Source organism: Canis lupus, chromosome 18 (assembly GCF_011100685.1).
Source record: "Canis lupus familiaris isolate Mischka breed German Shepherd chromosome 18, alternate assembly UU_Cfam_GSD_1.0, whole genome shotgun sequence".
Taxonomy (NCBI): Eukaryota; Metazoa; Chordata; class Mammalia; order Carnivora; family Canidae; genus Canis; species Canis lupus.
The window spans coordinates 9,567,607-9,586,336 of NC_049239.1; the positions used below are offsets into that span (position 1 = coordinate 9,567,607).

The 18,730-nt window shown below is 39.5% G+C and overlaps 1 protein-coding gene across 2 annotated transcripts in view; it reads right to left on the reverse strand.

Moving 5' to 3' along the window:
- Nucleotides 1-18,730, reverse strand: part of SUGCT (succinyl-CoA:glutarate-CoA transferase) — a 714,309-nt gene that overhangs the window by 405,112 nt on the left and 290,467 nt on the right. For both annotated transcript variants that reach the window (XM_038562658.1, XM_038562657.1), the window contains one exon: nt 5,174-5,245. In XM_038562658.1, coding sequence (XP_038418586.1) covers nt 5,174-5,245 — 72 coding nt within the window. The remainder of the gene's footprint in view (nt 1-5,173; nt 5,246-18,730) is intronic.

The following is an 18,730-nucleotide window of genomic DNA, read 5'->3' on the forward strand; positions in this document are numbered from 1 at the left end:
TTGGGTATGTTTAGGCGTGTGTTCACTTGGGTTTATCTTATTGGGGGTTTGCTGAAAGTATTAAATCTGTAGGTTTTTATCTTTGGCCAAGTTTGGGAAGTTTTCAGCAATTATGTCTTCAAATATTTCTTAAGCATGTACTCCTACCCTCTCCTCCTGGGATTACAAGGACATTGGTGTTAGACTTTCTGTTTTTGTCCCACAGGCTCCTAGACTCCTGAAGGCCTGTTCTTCCTTCCTTCCTTCCTTCCTTTCTTTCTTTCTTTCTTTCTTTCTTTCTTTCTTCTTTCTTCTTTCTTTCTTTCTTTCTTTTCTTTTTCTTTCTTTCTTTCTTTCTTTCTTTCTTTCTTTCTTTCTTTCCTTCATGTTCTGGGAGGGGACCGTCTTTTTTCTCTTTATTGTTCTACTTATCCATCCTTGAGTTCCATGACCATCTCCTCTGTCATCTCCATTGTGTTATCGGGATTATCCAGTGAGGGGTTTCTTTTTATATTTGGTGGTCATATTTTTTGGTTCTACAATTTCCAGTTGGTTCTTCCTCCTATCTTCTATTTCTTTGCTGGACATTCCTCCTTTCCCATTTATTTCAATGGTGTCTGTGATGCCTGTTGGAGCATTTCTGTAATAGCTGTTTTAAAGTCTTTGTAAGTTAATTCCGACATCTGTGTCCTCTTGGCATTGGCATTTATTGACTGTCTTTTCTCATGCAAGCTCTGGTTCTTCATATGCTGAGTAATTTGGATTGCATCCTGGATGTTTCAAATATTATAGTATAAGCCTCTGGGCCTTATTTAAATCCTACAGCAAAATTTTATTGTTATCATTTTTAGCAAGCAGTTGATCTAATTAGGTCCAGGCTGCAAGCCCCTACCCACCTGCCCGTGTGCTTTGGTTCTAGACTTAGTTCCACTCCCGAAGCCCTGGCAGTGCTGTCCAAGTCTGCCCCAGATGTGCCCCACTTGATGGTCACGCTGCCACCTGGGCAGTCATCTGTTCACAAACTTCCTTCTCAACTTCTTTGGTGTGCTGGTTAGGATCAGATCAGCATATGTGTGGCTCAGGGGTGAGCTCATGAGTTCACAAACACCTTCCAGGGTGGCTTTCTGAAGCTCATCCCCCTCTGAGGGCTCTCTCAGGTTCCCTGAGGCTCCCCGTTGGTTAGCTGACTTCCAGGGTGGAGGCCAAGCAATAGGAGGACAGAGGAAAAGCAACAAGGGTTCGCCCACCTATTTGGGGGGATTACAGCTCAGAGATAAAGAGGAAAGTTCTCCTTCCTCAGATCCTGTTAGATCTGTTTAGATCCTGTATAGATCCTGTTCATCTGCCGCTGCCACTATAGGGTTGTTCGTGGCATAGGACTCAAGAAAACAGACAGGGAGAGAAGATGCAGGATTCCCACACTCTCTCTGCTATCAGAACTCACTTTTGGGCTCCTCACTCCAGGAAAGAAGGGCATCTCCTAGGGCTCAGCTCTGTCTCCTAGTTTCCACTCTACATTTTAGGCTGTGCTGTATCCATGTAAGGAAATAATTGTAGAGACAACTGAGCCTGGGTGGCTCAGTGCTTGAGCATCTGCCTTTAGCTCAGGTCATGATCCCAGGATCCTGGGATCAAGTCCTGCATCAGGCTCCCTCTGCCCATGTCTCTGCCTCTCTCTGTGTCTCTCATGAATAAATAAATAAAATCTTAAAAAAAAAAAAAAAGAAGACTGGTAAACTTACTGCTGATCTAGAGGTATTTTATTCTTTTTTTTTTTTAATTCTAGTGTTCTTCCTCAATTCTCTCCCTACTACTTACTTTTCAGCACCACCCTAGACATGCTCCACACATTCTCTTCCAGGTTTTATCACTGTGTTCAGTGGGAGAGATAGGGAGAAGTATGCTTACTCTATCTTACTCAGAACCAGAATCTCCGAACCTAATTTTTATAGAGGCCATTTATTAAGCACATACTGTGAGCCAGGATTGGACTGAGCATGTTACTACTTATTCATTCTGACTCTTACAAAACCCCAGAAGTTATATGTTAGCATAGTTATGTGTTCTAATCTTCATTTTATTGGGAAAACACAGAAACTTAGCAGAGATTAAGTGTCAGACCAGAGGTCACCTGACTAGTTTCAAGGCTCACAGTATGCCTTGGAATTATGCTATAATGTCCTCGGACCACCTGCTCCAAAATCAACTACAATGCTTATCAAAATTGAAGTTTCCTGTACCCCACCTCAGACATACTAAGTCCAAATCTTTGGGAATGAGGCTCAAGGAGATTTCCTATGCATGCTAAAGTTGAGAACCAATGCATATTGCCTCCAATAAAAGAAACTCTCAGTCTAAATGACTTTTAAAAGGATGTCAATGTACTTCAAATAGGAATACCCATTAGTGTTGGCATCAATCAGCTTAAAATAGCTTACATATGCTCATGTTCCCTACTCTTCTGTATCATGTTAAGAGACATAAAATAGGATTTGCTGTAAGCCAAGGTTCACTTTATATGCAGAAAGATTTTTCTGAACCCCAAGCATTGAACCCATTGCTCTTGTTCTCACTCTAATTCCTGACAATAAGAACTCCTTAATAGGACCCGTCCCCAAGAAGTATTATTCAGCTGGTATATCAAATTCCATTTTGGAAAGAGATTAGGCCTAAGTAAATTCTACTCATTCATCACAGACAATACTGCTGTATTTCTCTCGAGGAGGGAGAGCTGCCCTATCTTTCATTATGGACCTTACTGGGAAAAAGATCAGCTGATGGACTTACTGGGGACCTCATCTCCTATAAGGCCAGTTTGAATGACAAGCCCCTCAATAAAAGGTAAATCTGAACAACAACAAAAAAAAATTCTTAGAAGAAACCCACTATATATGGAATAAGGAAAAGGATAGTTTTTCTTAGGTTAAAGGTTCTTAGGGCCAGTTTACACATAAGGATATAAAAAGTCAATCAGCTTGCAATGTTTGCTCAAGATGTAAATGACGTGAATAACATTAAAAATCCTCTGCACATAAAACTTTTCTTCTGAGTATCTCAAAGAATTTGATAGACATTGTCTTAATGGCTTATAAGAGGGATTATCATTCCTCACTCACATATGGAGAAACAAAGTCATGTATGCCATTCTCAAAGGCCCTCTGATGGTCTACTTTTAAACAAATGTATCATAACACACCATCACCATAAGTCATATTTGAGTACTTAGACTTATGGCAAATATTCTGCTTTGAAATAAAAATCTTTTTCAGAAAATGTTCTTATGGATATTTATGAGGAAGTTCAAAAGTTTCAAACTGATCAGCAGTAATGAATCAAAAATAAAAAGAATTCAGTACAGTTATTTTCAACAGTGAAGAATATGTCAACCAGTAATTTCTCCCCCCCACCCCATCCACCACCCCCCTCTCTGGAGAGACAAAACTCCAAAACATATGGCCCAGGAAGAAAATCTGTACTCATTTATAGCAATGAACTGGCTTTTACATCTCTGCAGCTAGAGTACGCAAATGACTTCACAGGCAACGGCTTCCGTATGTTTCATATTTTTAACATTGACCGTTCATAATAAAGATTCTTTGATCCCAGATCAAATGTTTGAATCGATTTTCTCTACACTTACTCAGAGTCACCGCTATGAAAGCTCTCCTCTTTCCCACCTCAGATGTTCCAGCCCTTTCTGCAGAAGGGCTCCATTTGTCACCTTCTCTGCGGTACTTTCCACCCCTTTACTGTGGTTTTTAGCTGTGTTCATTAACCGTTCATACAAAAGAGGCACAGCAATAAATAATTTTTGTACATAACAAGTTAACGGCAATAAATAAAGTTCCCCTGAGGAATTCACAGGCATCTTTAATGAAGCTGAAAAGTCAGAGTAAGTGGTATGTGTGATTAGTACAAGAAAATAAACTCCCCATCAAAAAAAACATCTTCAATAGGTGAGACCTCTCCCTACCTGTCAGAGAAATTAAAAGAAAAACTTATATACATTTTTTAAAGCTAGATTCGATTTCTGGGATTAGAACTGGGAAAAGCAAATAGGAACCTAAAGACTTAAATAAAAACAAACAAAACCCCAAAAATCTAGGTAAGTAGTAAAAACATCAAAAAAATTTTAAGTGATGCCAAGAACTTAAAATCTCCAACATAAAATTATTTTACGTGACTCCAAGGCCTTTTTAAAAAATCTTGTTGAGAGGAGCACCTGAGTGGCTTAGTGGTTGAGCATCTGCTTTTGGCTCAGGGCATGATCCCGGGGTTCTGGGATCAAGTCCCACATCAAGCTCCCTGGAGGGAGCCTGCTTCTTCTGCCTATGTCTCTGCCTCTCTTTCTGTGTCTCTCATGAATAAATAAGTAACATTTTTTAAAATATAAAAAAATAAAATAAAAATCTTGTTGAGAAGCAATATTTTTAATGTAATCTTAACTTAATAACTTAAAACATGAACTCTGCAGAAAGGTAATCATTAAACAAAGGCTAATTTGAAAAAAAAAGTTTAGTTTTCTAGGGGTTAATATAATAAATTTGGTATCACATTATATTTGAGCCTAATTAGATCTCAGGTTGTTACAGAGGGAATAAAGAAAAAAAGGGGATCCATAAGTGCCTCAGCGGTTGAGTGTCTGCCTTCAGCTCAGGGCATGATCCTAGAGTCTCCGGATCAAGTCCCACGTAGGGCTCTCTCTGCAGGGAGCCTGCTTCTCCTTCTGCCTGTGTCTCTGCCTCTGTGTGTGTGTGTGTGTGTGTGTGTGTGTGTGTGCGTGTGTGTGTTTCTCATGAATAAATAAATAAAATCTTTTTTTAAAAAAAAGGAAAGTGAAAAGAAAAAATATCCTGGTATTAAAAATCCCTTTAAAATGAATTATTTTTGTTTCCTGTTTTTCACTGGACTGATAGATCATTTTGGAGGATAATTGAGACTACTATGTACTATAGTACATTTCAGAATACAGCCAGGTACCTCAAAAAAAAAAAAAAAAGGCAGAATGCTAATTCAGACCATGTCCTTAGCACTTATGAGTATAAAAAGGGCACACTGTTAAGGGTGAAGGCAGGTGGTCTTAAGTTGGCGATAAACTTAACAACATTGTTCTAGGCAAAAGTGAACTTTCCTGGCTTTGTACAAAGTGAGTTATTGCACAGATCATCTGCCTATCCCAGGGATTACACATTACCTTGCACACAGTAGCAAACTGTTGGTTATTTCCTACTCCAACCACAAGAAATCCATCCTTGGTTTTAAAAGCCTAAAATAAATAAATTAATTAATACATACATACATACATATATACATACATACGTATATAAATATATAATTTTATATATTAAAAATACCACAAGTTAGCTTTAATTTCTAAAAGTTCTATATAGAAAGTATGCTCTAAAGCAACATTAATAATAAAATCCATATCAATCAATTAGTATATTTTGCTCTTATATTTGCATAGTTATTTTCATTTGGGATTTTCAAAGCACTTCTTGGCTCTTCTACCAGCTGTTGTAACACTGCATGAGTGGCTTGGAAAAATAAAGAAAATACTAAACTAAATCAGTTTTGTTATATTAGCATAATATGAAATTCTATATTGATTATAGTATGGATTACTGTTGGGCTTTTCTAAACTTTTGTGTTTTGTTTGTTTCCAGTTCTCCATGGAGGGCAAAGACCAAGAAGGTACATTGCTTTCTATAAAGTGTAAGAAGAATAAAAGGAAGGAAGGAAGGAAGGAAGGAAGGAAGGAAGGAAGGAAGGAAGGAAGGAAGGAAGGAAGGAAGGAAATGAGGAGAAGGAGAAAGAGAAGATGGGTAAGCTGATACATTTTGTCTTTGAAGATCGCAGATGTAAACTCTTGGACAATTATCACTTTTCAGTAAGTGACAATGGACACATCTGGATCTCTGCACCTCATGTGGTTTTATGTACCTGAAAATGTTTGCTGCTTCTAGGAGCCATATTCGTTTGAGCAGTAACAAGAATACCAGAGTCCTAGGTCCTCTGTAGAACTCCCTTCTCCACATATGATCACAGTGCTGGTTGGAGGACCCAAACTTTACCGTCAGAAGGCCTTAGTCCCACTTTCCTTAAGTAAAGGAGTTCCTGTAAGTTTCCTTCCTAAGTAAAAATTGTTCTGTATTTTCACCTACTCTTTCTTCACTTATTCCTGTCTCTGAGATAGATGACTTCTATCTTCTTTGCCAGGGCTTGCTCCTATGCTAAGCCTGTTCCCACCTTCACTCATATCCTTCAGAACCCTGCTCAATCATTTTTAATCTCTTCATTCCCACTGGGTCCCTTTTTTTCTGCCTACATTTAGGCTTGTGGCTACACTAACAATATAAGCAGCAAGAAAACAAAATTTCCATCAGTCCTGATGCCTTTCTCAAGCTATCTTGAAATTTTCTTCCTCTCCTCCATCTCTAAATGATATAAAAATTCCACCTGCCTGTATTTCTTCATGAACACCACATTCCAATGCCGTCTGTCATCAAGATACTTATTCTATCACTACACTGAAACTATTCTTTCTTGACCTCATTAATTGGTACTGTTAACCATCCCTTCCTCCAGGAACCCGTCTTATCTCTAGGATCCATCTGAGTCCATGTCTAATATCTCTCTGACCTGTATTCCACCTGTATTCCATGCCCCCCTTTTTAGGATTATTTTCTCCTTAGCCTTCAGCATTCCTTAAGGATCTGTATGTGGTCTTTCACTACACTTGCTTCTAATGGTAGCCACTAGCCACATGTGGCTATTGAATTTAAATAAACTAAAATTAAATTAGCTGGTCACAAAAGACCACATAGTGTTTGCATTTGTATGAAATGTCCAAAATAGGCAAATCCACAGAGATAGAAAGATTAGCAGCCACACTGGGCTGACAAAATTGGGAGAATTTGGGGAGTGACTACTAATGAGTACTCGGTTTCTTGTGGGGGTGATGAAAATGTTCTAAAATTGTGGTAATGGTTGGACAATTCTGCGAATACACTAAAAATCACTGAATTCTACACTTTAAATGGACGAATTATGTGACATGTGAATTATATTCCAATAGAGATGTTATTAAGAAACAGCTCCACAGACACACTAGCTACGTGTCACGCACTCAATAGCCACAGGTGGCTAGTAGCAGCCGTATCAGCACAGATGAAGGGCATTTCTGTCATCACAGAAAGTCCTGCTGTGCGGTGCTGGGAGATTGAAGCTGGTAGTTTGTAGGTTTTCTTTTTATTCTACCTGCTAGGCCTAACATGATACCTGAAAAATGTTAGGCAATGAATAAGTGGTTATAAAATGCAATGAATCTCTCAGACACCTGCTTCCATATAATAGAATTGTGGTTAAAATGGATCTCAAGCAAAACACTATAATAGGGTTTATTCTATTTACATTTTTGCTTGATTTGGTAATGAATGCTACTAAAAAGATAACACATGATCCCTGTTCACAGCGAAATGCAAAGTTAGTGTTATAAATAATGCAATAGTGTTTCTCAAACTATAGAAAGGGAATTTGCAATGGAGATGTGAGTGAGGGGCAAAAGATCTTGAGCAGAGATGTCTCAACAAACTATTGATAACTATGAAGGTACACAGGTAGACTGTTCGCTCGGGTGTTGAGTTTGGTTTGGTTGCAGTTTTTCCAAGAAAAACTGAGTTGGGGAGTAGATAAGCAACGTGAAGTAACAATGTGTGTTATCAAGTATAATGTAAGAAAAGATTTTCAAAATTTTAGATTAATGACGTGATATTCAGCAAGTTTACATTTTGAGAGATCCTCATTTCCTTTTAATTAATAAAGACGTGTTTCTTCCTTTAAGCCTTAACTATACCATGAAATATATGCTTACCAATATACAACTTTCAAAATTTTGAGGAGAGAACTAGTTAATGATTATAGGAAAATGAAGATTGAATAGTAGCTGAGCCACCAAACTCAATTAAAGATTACCAAATAGATTTATAAGGATGAAGGTAAGATTGGGTTCTTTAAACACTTACTTGCTCCCTGTTACTATTATTACAGTGTTTATTCAATGAATATGTTTTAAATAAAAACTTAAAAAAAAAATACTGTTGGCCTGAAGACTGAATAATTACGTCTCCCCAAGCTTCACATGTTGAAATTCTAACCCCAGTATGATGGTATTCGGAGTGTGGAAATTAAGAAAGGGAAACCTCACTAAAGTGGAGTCAGGAGACTAGAAGGAAAAGTCCTATGACTCGGTGTCAATTACAAGAACTGTCGATTACAGACCCCAACAGGAAAATCATCAACAGGAAAGAATGATCGATTCCACAGGAAAATATGTACACTTGACCCATGAACAGTGCCAATGCCCCAATCCACACCTGAAAATCCACATATAACTTTTGACTCTCCAAAAATTTAACTATGATGCCTGGGTGACTCAGTGGTTGAGTGTCTGCCTTTGGCTCAGGTCATGATCCTGGACTCCTGGGATCAAGTCCCACATCAGGCTCCCCGCAAGGATCCTGCTTCTCCCTCTGTCCATGTCTCTGCCTCTCTCTCTGTGTCTCTCATGAATAAATAAATAAAATTTAATTTAAAAAAGCTTAACTACTGATAGCCTATTGTTGATCATAAGCCTCACCAGTAACACAAATAGTCAATTAGCATATTTTATATCTTATATGTATTCTATACCATATTCTAATAATAAAGGATATTAGAGAAAATAAAATGTTATGAAGAAAGTCATAAGGAAGAGAAAATACATTTATAGTACTGTGCTATACTTAATGAAAAATTTCCAAGTATAAGTGGACTGTACAGACAGTTCAAACCCATGTTATTCAAGGGCTACCTGTCCATTAAATCCTCTACAAGAAATCATCTGCCCCTGCAACCCAGCCAATGAGAAACCATCAACACCTTGAACTCTTGCTTTTCCTCAAAGGACTTTCACTCGAAACAAACCCTCCCAACCTCCTCCTTAATCTCCATAGAATAACATTCCTCTCCCTTTTTGGTTGAACTTGTCTATGGTTTTGCCATAGCTTCATGTCCTGAGTTGCAGTTCTCTGTTATTCCCAAATAAACCCATTTTTGCTAGAAAAATAAATGACAATTTTGTTTTTAAGATTAACAGGCCAAGAACATGGCCATCTGTGAAACTCAAAGGAGGTCCTCACCAGATAACAAATTGCTGGTGCGGTGCCTTGATCTTGGACTTCCCAGCCTCAAGCACTGTAAGAAATAAATGTCTGTTGTTTAAGCCACCTAGACTATTCTATTCTTCATAGCAGCACAAATGGATTAAGAAATTGGTACTGAGAAGTGGGGTGCTGCTATAACAAATATCAAAAAATGTGCAAGCTATTTAGAACCAGGTAGAGGCTGGGAGAGATCTGAGGTTCATGCTAGAAAAAAGTCTACATTGCTGTGAACAGCCTGTTCTGAGCTATTGAGAGCTCAGAGAGAAAAGAGGAGAACTGTAGAGAAAGTCTCAATCTTCTCAGAGAAACATAAGGAATGCCAAACAGAAAGTTTAGAAATATGGACAGGAAAGGCCATTTTGATGAGGTCTCAGATGGAAATAAGGAACATGTGTTTGGAAACTGGAGGAAAGGCAATCCTTTGTTATAAAGTGACAAAGAACTGAACTGAATTGTGTTCATGCTCTAATGTTCTGTGGAAGGTAGGACTGTGCAAGTGATGAAATTAGGTATTTCGCTGAAGATATTCTAAGCAAAATGTTGAAGATACAGCTTTGCTCCTTCTGACTGCTTATAGTACAATGTGAAAAAAAGAGATTACTAAAAGAATTGTTGAGGAAAAAGGAAGTAGAAGCTGAAAATCTGGAAAATTTGTGGTCCATCCATATTGCAAAATATGAGAAAGCATGGTCAGAAGAAAACACTAAGGAAGTAGTCAAGTAACGGACTGAGAAGGAGATGTCCTTTGGTAAGTAAATGAGTAAATAAATACAGCTATTAGAAATGACAAATACCCACCATTTGCTTCAACGTGGATGGAACTGGAGGGTATTATGCTGAGTGAAGTAAGTCAGTCGGAGAAGGACAAACATTATATGTTCTCATTCATTTGGGGAATATAAATAATAGTGAAAGGGAAAATAAGGGAAGGGAGAAGAAATGTGTGGGAAATATCAGAAACGGAGACAGAACGTAAAGACTGCTAACTCTGGGAAACGAACTAGGGGTGGTAGAAGGGGAGGAGGGCGGGGGGTGGGAGTGAATGGGTGACGGGCACTGGGTGTTATTCTGTATGTTAGTAAATTGAACACCAATAAAAAAAAAAATGAGTAAATAAATATTCAGACAATGCAATTATTCCACACTAGAAAGAAAGGCATTATCAAGCCATGAGAGACATGGAGGAATCTTAAGTGCATATTACTTTTTTAAAGATTTTATTTATTTATTCATGAGAGACACACAGGCAGAGGGAGAAGCAGGCTCTATGCAGGGAGCCTGACGTGGGACTCGATCCCAGGACCCCAGGATTACTCCCTGGGCCGAAGGCAGGCGCCAAACTGATGAGCCACCCAGGCATCCCCTTAAATGCATATTACTAAATAAAGGAAGCCAAGCTTTTAGACTACATACTGTATGATCCCAGCTTTATGACATTCTGAAAAAGGCAAAACTATAGAGACACTGAAAGTATCAGTGGTTGCCAGGGATTGGGAGGAGGAAGAGATAAATACTCAGAACATACTGGATTTTTAGGGCAGTGAAAATACTCTGTATGATACCACCATGATGTCTACATGTCATTATACATTTGTCCGAACCCACGGAACGCACAACACCGAGATGTGTGTTGTGAACTTTAATGTAAACTGCAGACTTTGGATGATTATACTAAGTCAGTGTAGGTATGTCAATTACAATAAATGTAACACTCTGGTGAGGGATGTTGATATTGGGGGGAGGCTGTGCATGTGTAGGGAAGGAGGTGTACGGAAAATCTCTGTACCTTCTGTTAAATTTTTTTCTGAACCTAAAACTGCTCTAAAAACTAACATTTCTTTTTTCTTAAAAAAAAAAAAGACAGCAGGAAGCATCTTTGTTACGATGATAATGTTCTGTATCTTGACTATGTCAATATCAATATCCTGACTGTGATATTGTACAGTGTGTTTTGTACAATGTTACTAATGGAGTCAATTTGGTAATGGGTACACAAGATCCATTTGTATTATTTCTTAAAATATATATGAATCTACAATTATCTCAAAAAAATAAGTTTAGTTTTTTTTAAAAGATTTTATTTATTTATTCATGAGAGACCAGAGAGAGAGAGAGAGAGGCAGAGACTCAGGAGGGAGAAGCAGGTTCCATGGAGGGAGCCCGACATGGGACTCGATCCCAGGTCTCCAGGATCACACCCTGGGCTGAAGGCAGTGCCAAACCACTGAGCCACCTAGGCTGCCCTAAGTTTAATTTTTTTTAAGTGATGGTGTATTAGTTTCGGGCCCTGACATCAGAGATGGAAAGAAAGAGATTCAATAAATATTTAGAGCTGCATTATTTACAATAGCCAAATTACAGTAGCAGCCCAAATGCCCATCAACTGATGAATGGATAAAGAAAATATGGCATGGGGTGCCTGGGGGGCTAGTCAGTTAAGTGTCTGCCTTCTGCTCAAGTCATGATCCCAGAGCCCTAAGATTGAGCCCCACATCAGATTCCCTGTTCAGCAGCAAGTCTGCTTCTCCCTCTTCCTCTCCCTCTGTGATCTGTCACACTCTTGCTCTCTCTCAAATAAAACATAAAATCTTTAAAAAAAGAAGATATGGCGCACACGTGTGTGCACACACACACACACACACACACAATGAATGATTCAGCCATAAAAAAGAATCAAACCTTGCCATTTACAATGACATGGATGGAGCTAAAGAGTATAATGCTAAGTGAAATAAGTCAAAGAAAGACAAATACTGTATGATTTCACACATATGTGGAATTTAAGAAACAAAACAAATGAGCAAAGGGAAAAAGAGAGAGGGGGAAGCAAACCAAGAAACTGACTCTTAACTATGGAGAACAAAATGATGGTTACCAGAGGGGAGGGAGGTGCAGAATGGGTGAAGAAGGGGTTTAAGGAGTGCCCCTGTCATGAGGAACAGTAGGTGATATATGGAGTTTTTGAATCATTATATTATACACCTGAAACTAATATAATACTTTATGTTAATTAACTGAAACAAAAATAAAAACTTTTAGAAAAGATTTAGCTGGTAAAATCTGCTATCGTTGGTAATGACTTGAATGTGATGGTCAAAAGCTGAAGACTGGGGGAGAGCAAGATGTCATGGGTGACATTTAGGTTACTGAGGAGCTTTTGAAATACTCCTTTGGAAATTCCAAGGGAACAGAATTTGAAGAGCAGATGAAAGTCTGAACTGTAGATGAAACCTGAGAGTCATTCATTATAATCTGTAACGGAAGCCATCACATAGATGAAGTCATTTGGGAAGAGAGTTCAACTGTAGAATAGGGAAAAAGGAGGTGGGGGGAGCTGGGGGATGAATCTGAAGGTCACCCTCATCTCAAGTCCAAGTAGAAGAGGAGTTAGCCACTAGTCTAAGAGGAGGACCAAAGAATGCCACCAAAGTAGTTATTCATTACCTCAGCAATGCTGTTCTGGTGTCACAGTGTGGACCAGATGAACTTTGAAGTGAATCAAGGACTAAGTAACAGGGAATGGGGAGAGCACATGAGAACATCTATTTAAGAAACCTGGTTGGGAAGGAGAAGAATAAGCACAGCACTGAGAAGACAGAATGAGCACATGTCGGCCGGCACCATGTTTGGTTTGGTGGTGGGGAGCTGAGGAAGTTCCCTCTAGCTGCTTCTACTTTCTTATAAATAAGGAGTGAGGTCATCAACTGAGAGTAGGGTTGGGACATATTGGATTGAAAAGAGTGGCTAAGTTCTTTTCTTTTTTTAAGAATTGTATTTATTTATTTGACAGAGAGGGTACACAAGCACACAGCAGGGGGGAATGGCAGGCAGAGGGAGAGGAAGAAACAGACTTCCTGCAAAGCCCAATGCAAGATTCGATCCCAGGTCCCTGGGATCATGACCTGAGTCAAAGGCAGACCCTTAACTGACTGAATCACCTGGGCACCCAAGAGTGGCTAAGTTCTGATGTATCACTGAAGAGACTGGGACAGCAGAGTGACCAGATATACAGAATTGTGCTGAAAGCCCAACTGAGTGATATTCTCCATCATCTCACAGTTACAGACATAGAATAAATGGATATTTGCATTGACTAATAAATAACAAAAACATATAGATGCAGGGAAATCAGAAAACTTGGCCAAAATGTTCCTGGATGATGAGCCATGGATTATCTGGATATGGAAGGAGGTGGCAAAGATAGGAGGACGTTATCGACAGGGCAGAGGTGTCAGTGGATAAGAAATCCTGATGAAGGGATCCCTGGGTGGCGCAGCGGTTTGGCGCCTGCCTTTGGCCCAGGGCGCGATCCTGGAGACCCGGGATCGAATCCCACGTCGGGCTCCCGGTGCATGGAGCCTGCTTCTCCCTCTGCCTATGTCTCTGCCTCTCTCTCTCTCTGTGACTATCATAAATAAATAAAAAATTTAAAAAGTATATTTAAAAAAAAAAAAGAAATCCTGATGAAGTCAAAGAACAGTCATGATGGAGTGGTTGTACATGTCGGTGGAAGAACAGGAGATGATGGATGGTTAGGATGTAAAATGTCTCATTCAGTTGAAGTGAATGCAGATTCAGTGGGATGTGAGAGTCACAGTGTAAGAGCCATAGACTCGCTGCTGCTAAAAGGTAGGGACTCAATGAATAGCATTATTATTGATCATTTAATAATTATTTAATCATTTATTAACAGTAATTAACAGTAATTATTTAATTAATAATATACTACATGCTACCTAAAAGGAGTTCCTACTGTATTCTAAGCCCTTAGATCCTGACTCTTGAGCCCTCGTCCACTCTACAAATGTCTCCCCTCTCTCTCCTCTCATTTCCTTAGTTGTCTCACTCTCCATACCGAACAAGATAAGTGACAACACGCCACGTACACAAACTGCTAGCAGGCTTTCCAACACAGGGAGAACTCGCATCAAAAGCATTGAATTGGGCTACAAACTCTCATGGCTGGGGTGTTTCTCTTAGAAGGAGTTCAGGCCTCAGGAGAAAAGAAACCATTGCTTCTGCATGAGATGACAGGGGAGAGGGCAGCAGGGGCAAGTGTCTATAGTTTTAAGAGGATGAGGCCAAACCCACGCCATTCCTCTTAGGAAACCAGATTTATTATTCCTGAGGAAAGAAATGCTCCTCGCTGTGAGTTGTGCTGATTCAAAGGTGACAAGTGTCACTGGTAGAGGAGACCACACAGAAACTGCCTGGTTTTCTTCACATTCTAGTCATGACATAACTCCCCTCCTGGGGAAGGAGGTGTTTCTAAGACATAAAAAATATTGATGGGTCAAGAGATTACAAGGTATTTGGGAAATATGTAAAGACAAGAGAGCGTAGGGAGTCAAGGTTGAGTTATCTGGTTAGAGCAGTTTCAGACATAAAAGGGGACCCCACCTGAGAGCCTGATGGGTGGCAATATAAAATAGAAGAGTAGAGAATACTGAGCAGACATGAAATCAGAGAAATAAGAGGGTCAATCTGGAATTCCCATTACTCTTGCAAGTGTCTATTACTTCCTAGATGCTCTGCTTTGCCAGCTTCCAGGCATGCTACCTGGATGGATGACCTCTTAGCTACTGAGCTGGCTACATATAAAACCACAGAAAGACATCTAGAAGTTCTGCACCAACTCAATGTATCAGATGGTCACATGGAAAATGAAAAAAATAAAATAAAACTGAAAGTTTCTGCGTCACCCTCTTAAGCTACCATATTGATACATCAGTATTTCCTCCAGTCTAAATAAAGTACATACAATGGGTAGTGTGTCAACTTCAAAAACAAGAGCACAAACTCCCGGGCCTCGGGGGCTACCTAATTTTTAACAAGATTTTCTTCCACAAAAGGTAACTGTTGCTAAATGACTTCATCATCCACTGGAAAAAGACATTCCCTGAAGTTTAACTCACTGCCATGAGAATGTTTTCTGGAATGTCAAGCAGTTACTGACTTTGGGTCTGTGCTAGTACATCGTGACAAATATAGAGCACTATTTCCTACCACAAACAGTTCAGTTCACCTTATGGTGCTGAAGCTGGCTGAGCCAGATGGCAATGAGGCACAAACTGCTTATAACTCAAGAACAGTGTCATCGATGGGATGGAACCGCGCAACAAGTGGTAAGTGAGGCCAGGAGTCCCTAATCTAGCCTTCCAACTATTTGGCTTTGCACACTTTTCATCATCATGAATAAGCCATTTTGTAGACCTATTTCTAAATACAAACCCTTGCCTTGAATTTTAGAATAGATTTGAAAGAGATATCATGTGCTGGTCTCCTGCAACCCCAGATCCGGGCCGGGATTTTCCAATTCCACAAGAAATGTGAATATTCAAAAATATACTTGGGGTTCTTCCAATCAATTAAATTTCATTTCAAATCGAACATATCAATGGTCTTCAATCATGCAGTTTCTGATACCGGATATAGAGATAATGGCAAAAAAGAAAATGGAAACTGTCTTGATTTTTTTATTCTTCACAAACTGTCAATGATTATTATTTTTCTTACAAAAGAAGTCCTCTGTCATGAAAGCCCGCTGTTATTCAAAAAGGCAGTAATCGTGCACCCTGGACGCAATGTAAAATGGCACGTGGTGTCATTTTTCCTGGAAGGTATGTGCCAGAAACTGGTTTTGATGATCCTGAATTGATTTCATTATAAAAAATAATAAGCCAGATTATCTGAAATAGCCTACCAAAAGCACCTACTATTTAATGGCAAGCAACATAAAAATCCTGAATTGAGTCCACATTGATTTTTCAGGAGCACTTTAAGGTAAAAATTCCTTGACTGTGTTAAGCAATTTTTTTTTTTTGACAAAGAGAATGGGGAGTGGGGGTGGGCAGGGGGAGAGAGAGAGTCTCAAGCAGATTCTATGCCCAGCGTGGAGCTTGATATGGCACTTGATCTCACAACCCTGAGATCATGACCTGAACTAAAATCAGGTACCTCCTTGTTAAGCATTTTGAAAAGTGCTTTGTTTTATCTCAAACATGTTACAACAATCACAGTCCCATCCCATCGTTAGGTGCCATCCATGAAAATATTATTTCTGATAGCAAGCCTACATTTATCTCAGACTGATTCAAGCATTCATAGACCAGAACTTTATTCAAGATGTCACTTTCAAGCAAAAAATCAAGCTAGAAAAGGATATTCACTCTAATTACAATAAAATTATTCTAACGTGGATTATAGAGTGGCTTGCTAATAAGATTTTCCAAACATAATTTAATGCCATCATATTTCAGTATTTATCAGTGACAAGACATAGGGCACACACAATAGGAACAGGGCTAGAGGAAAGCCCTGACATTAGAACTGTCCACTAGAGCTGAAGAGGTGGTGGGGAACAGGTCCAGTTGGTAGCAAAATTTCAGCCCAGAGCATGGAAAGTTTGAATAAGCATGGTTCAGGAAAGCAGTCAGCAACATAAAGTATAAAGGTATAGATAGGGGAAGGGTGAGAAATTCTGACAGAATAATTCCTGAAAGTTCCACAGTAGGTAGATGGCCACCAAGATGTAGAGACAGAGGCCTCAGGGTCCCAGTTATGGGAAAGAAGCTCAGAGAGTTTCCTCCAAATTCCCACACAAGAAATTGTGAAAATAAAAGGTAGAGGGACAGAAACCAGACAGGTAACTAGATGAGAAGCTCAGGGATAGAGGATAAGCAGAAGCCCAAGCCTTTGAACAAAAACATACGAAGCAAGGAGAGTTACCTGTGATGAGCATGGGAGTCTGGCTGGAAGACAAGAATGTAGAGCCCAGTGTAGTTACACCTAATGTCCAGGACAATACCTGGCATGCTAGGTCCTTCATACATTTTGTTAAATTTAGGCCAATGTATTAATGTTAAATCACAGGCAATTCGGGAATTATTACTCACTATACCAAAAGAATGGTGGCAAAGCTGGGCAGTGTGAAATAGAAGAGATGAGGAAGTGTCCAGGACTCAAAGATGGGCATGTACTGAGAATGGCAAACATACTAAGAATCAATTCTCACAACAAACTTCCTTCCTCACAAATGATTGCTTAAATTTAAAGGTGAAGATTAAGTTCAAGGGGAGCTGGAGAATATACACCTTGTATTTGGTACAATGCAGGACTTAGTCCCTCTAATTAAGTACCTCTCCTCCTTTCCATGGTCAAAATCTAGCCCATGACCTCCCTTTTCAGAGGTCATTTAGTTGGCTGAAAGGTCTCTTCCCTTATCTCCCTAATACTCAGAGCCAAGGGTTTCTAAACCCATCATGATGTTTGAAGGCAAGGAAGTTGCTTGCACCATCCTGCCAGATGGTGAGGAGAGATCTCCTAGCATCTCACATTGGGCAAGGATCCACTCATACTGCCACTACCTCCAGCCACCAATTCCATCATCATCTCCCCGATCCAGGAACCAAGGCAGATGTTGTTGTGTAACTCTAGTACTCTGTCTTGCAGCATACAGGATCATCTTTAGTATTCGTTCTAACAAACACTCCAGATACCTACTACCAAATAATTGGACATGGACTGGAATTGAAATTTATTTTCCACCCAATATAAAATGGGTTCCTGTACAGAGGTTTGGAATCAAACTATACAGGTTCTCAAAACAACCTTAGGCTTGGCCTAAAGATCATGGGATGCTACTCAGCTTACACAGCGGAGAATAAGCACTTTAGGAGGGCCCTGCTAGCTCACAGGAAGAGGTAAAATGTAGTCCTCATGGGATAACCAAGTATATAAAACAGGCCAACTCAAAGATTAGGAAAAGTGCAGGGGGAAGCTCTGTCTTAAATATCTGTAGATGTTTCTAACTAAGAAAAGTGACAGAAAAGGTGGTAGGCTACAAGTGGCTATTTGGATTTTTTTGAGATTGCCGTATTCCAGGGTCTGGACTGGTTCCTTAAAGGACTTACTCCTTCTCTGAGTGATCAGGACGTGAGAGCCTGACTTAGGCCATCCTACACATATGTGAGATTAAGGTAGATACCAAAATGATCAATTGCCACTGTAGAGTGAGGAAGAACTGTATTAGAAGCCAGAATCTTTGAAGGTTAAATGTTCAATAAATTATCTCCCTGAAAACTAATAATCATAAGGCAAAATTGTTAGGATTGAGCACGGATTAATTACTTCTTGTCTCAAGTCCTCATGCAACTGGCTACCAAGTCAAGCCTGAATCTGTCGATGGAAGGGTCAGTAGACTCTTCTGTGCATGGCTATAAGAAACAGGGGAGAATGTTCTCTTGTCCAACAGAAGGAGTCAGGCTAAACCATTAGAGACCAGAAATCTCAAAATGCACTTCAACCATTTACATTTCATGACAACCACAGGAAAAAAAAACAAGAAGCACTCTGAATATGGTTCTGCACATTCCTGTTCCGATAACTGATGATCCAAAAGAGTTGTACTTACAGGGACACAGACACCATGACTGAGATCATGGGAGTATTGCAGAAGAGTCTTTTGCATCAAAATTTAGACCAACTAGGAGGCTGTCCCTTCCAAAGCAACTTAACAGCACAGATTCTTACAAACAACCTGAGAAGAA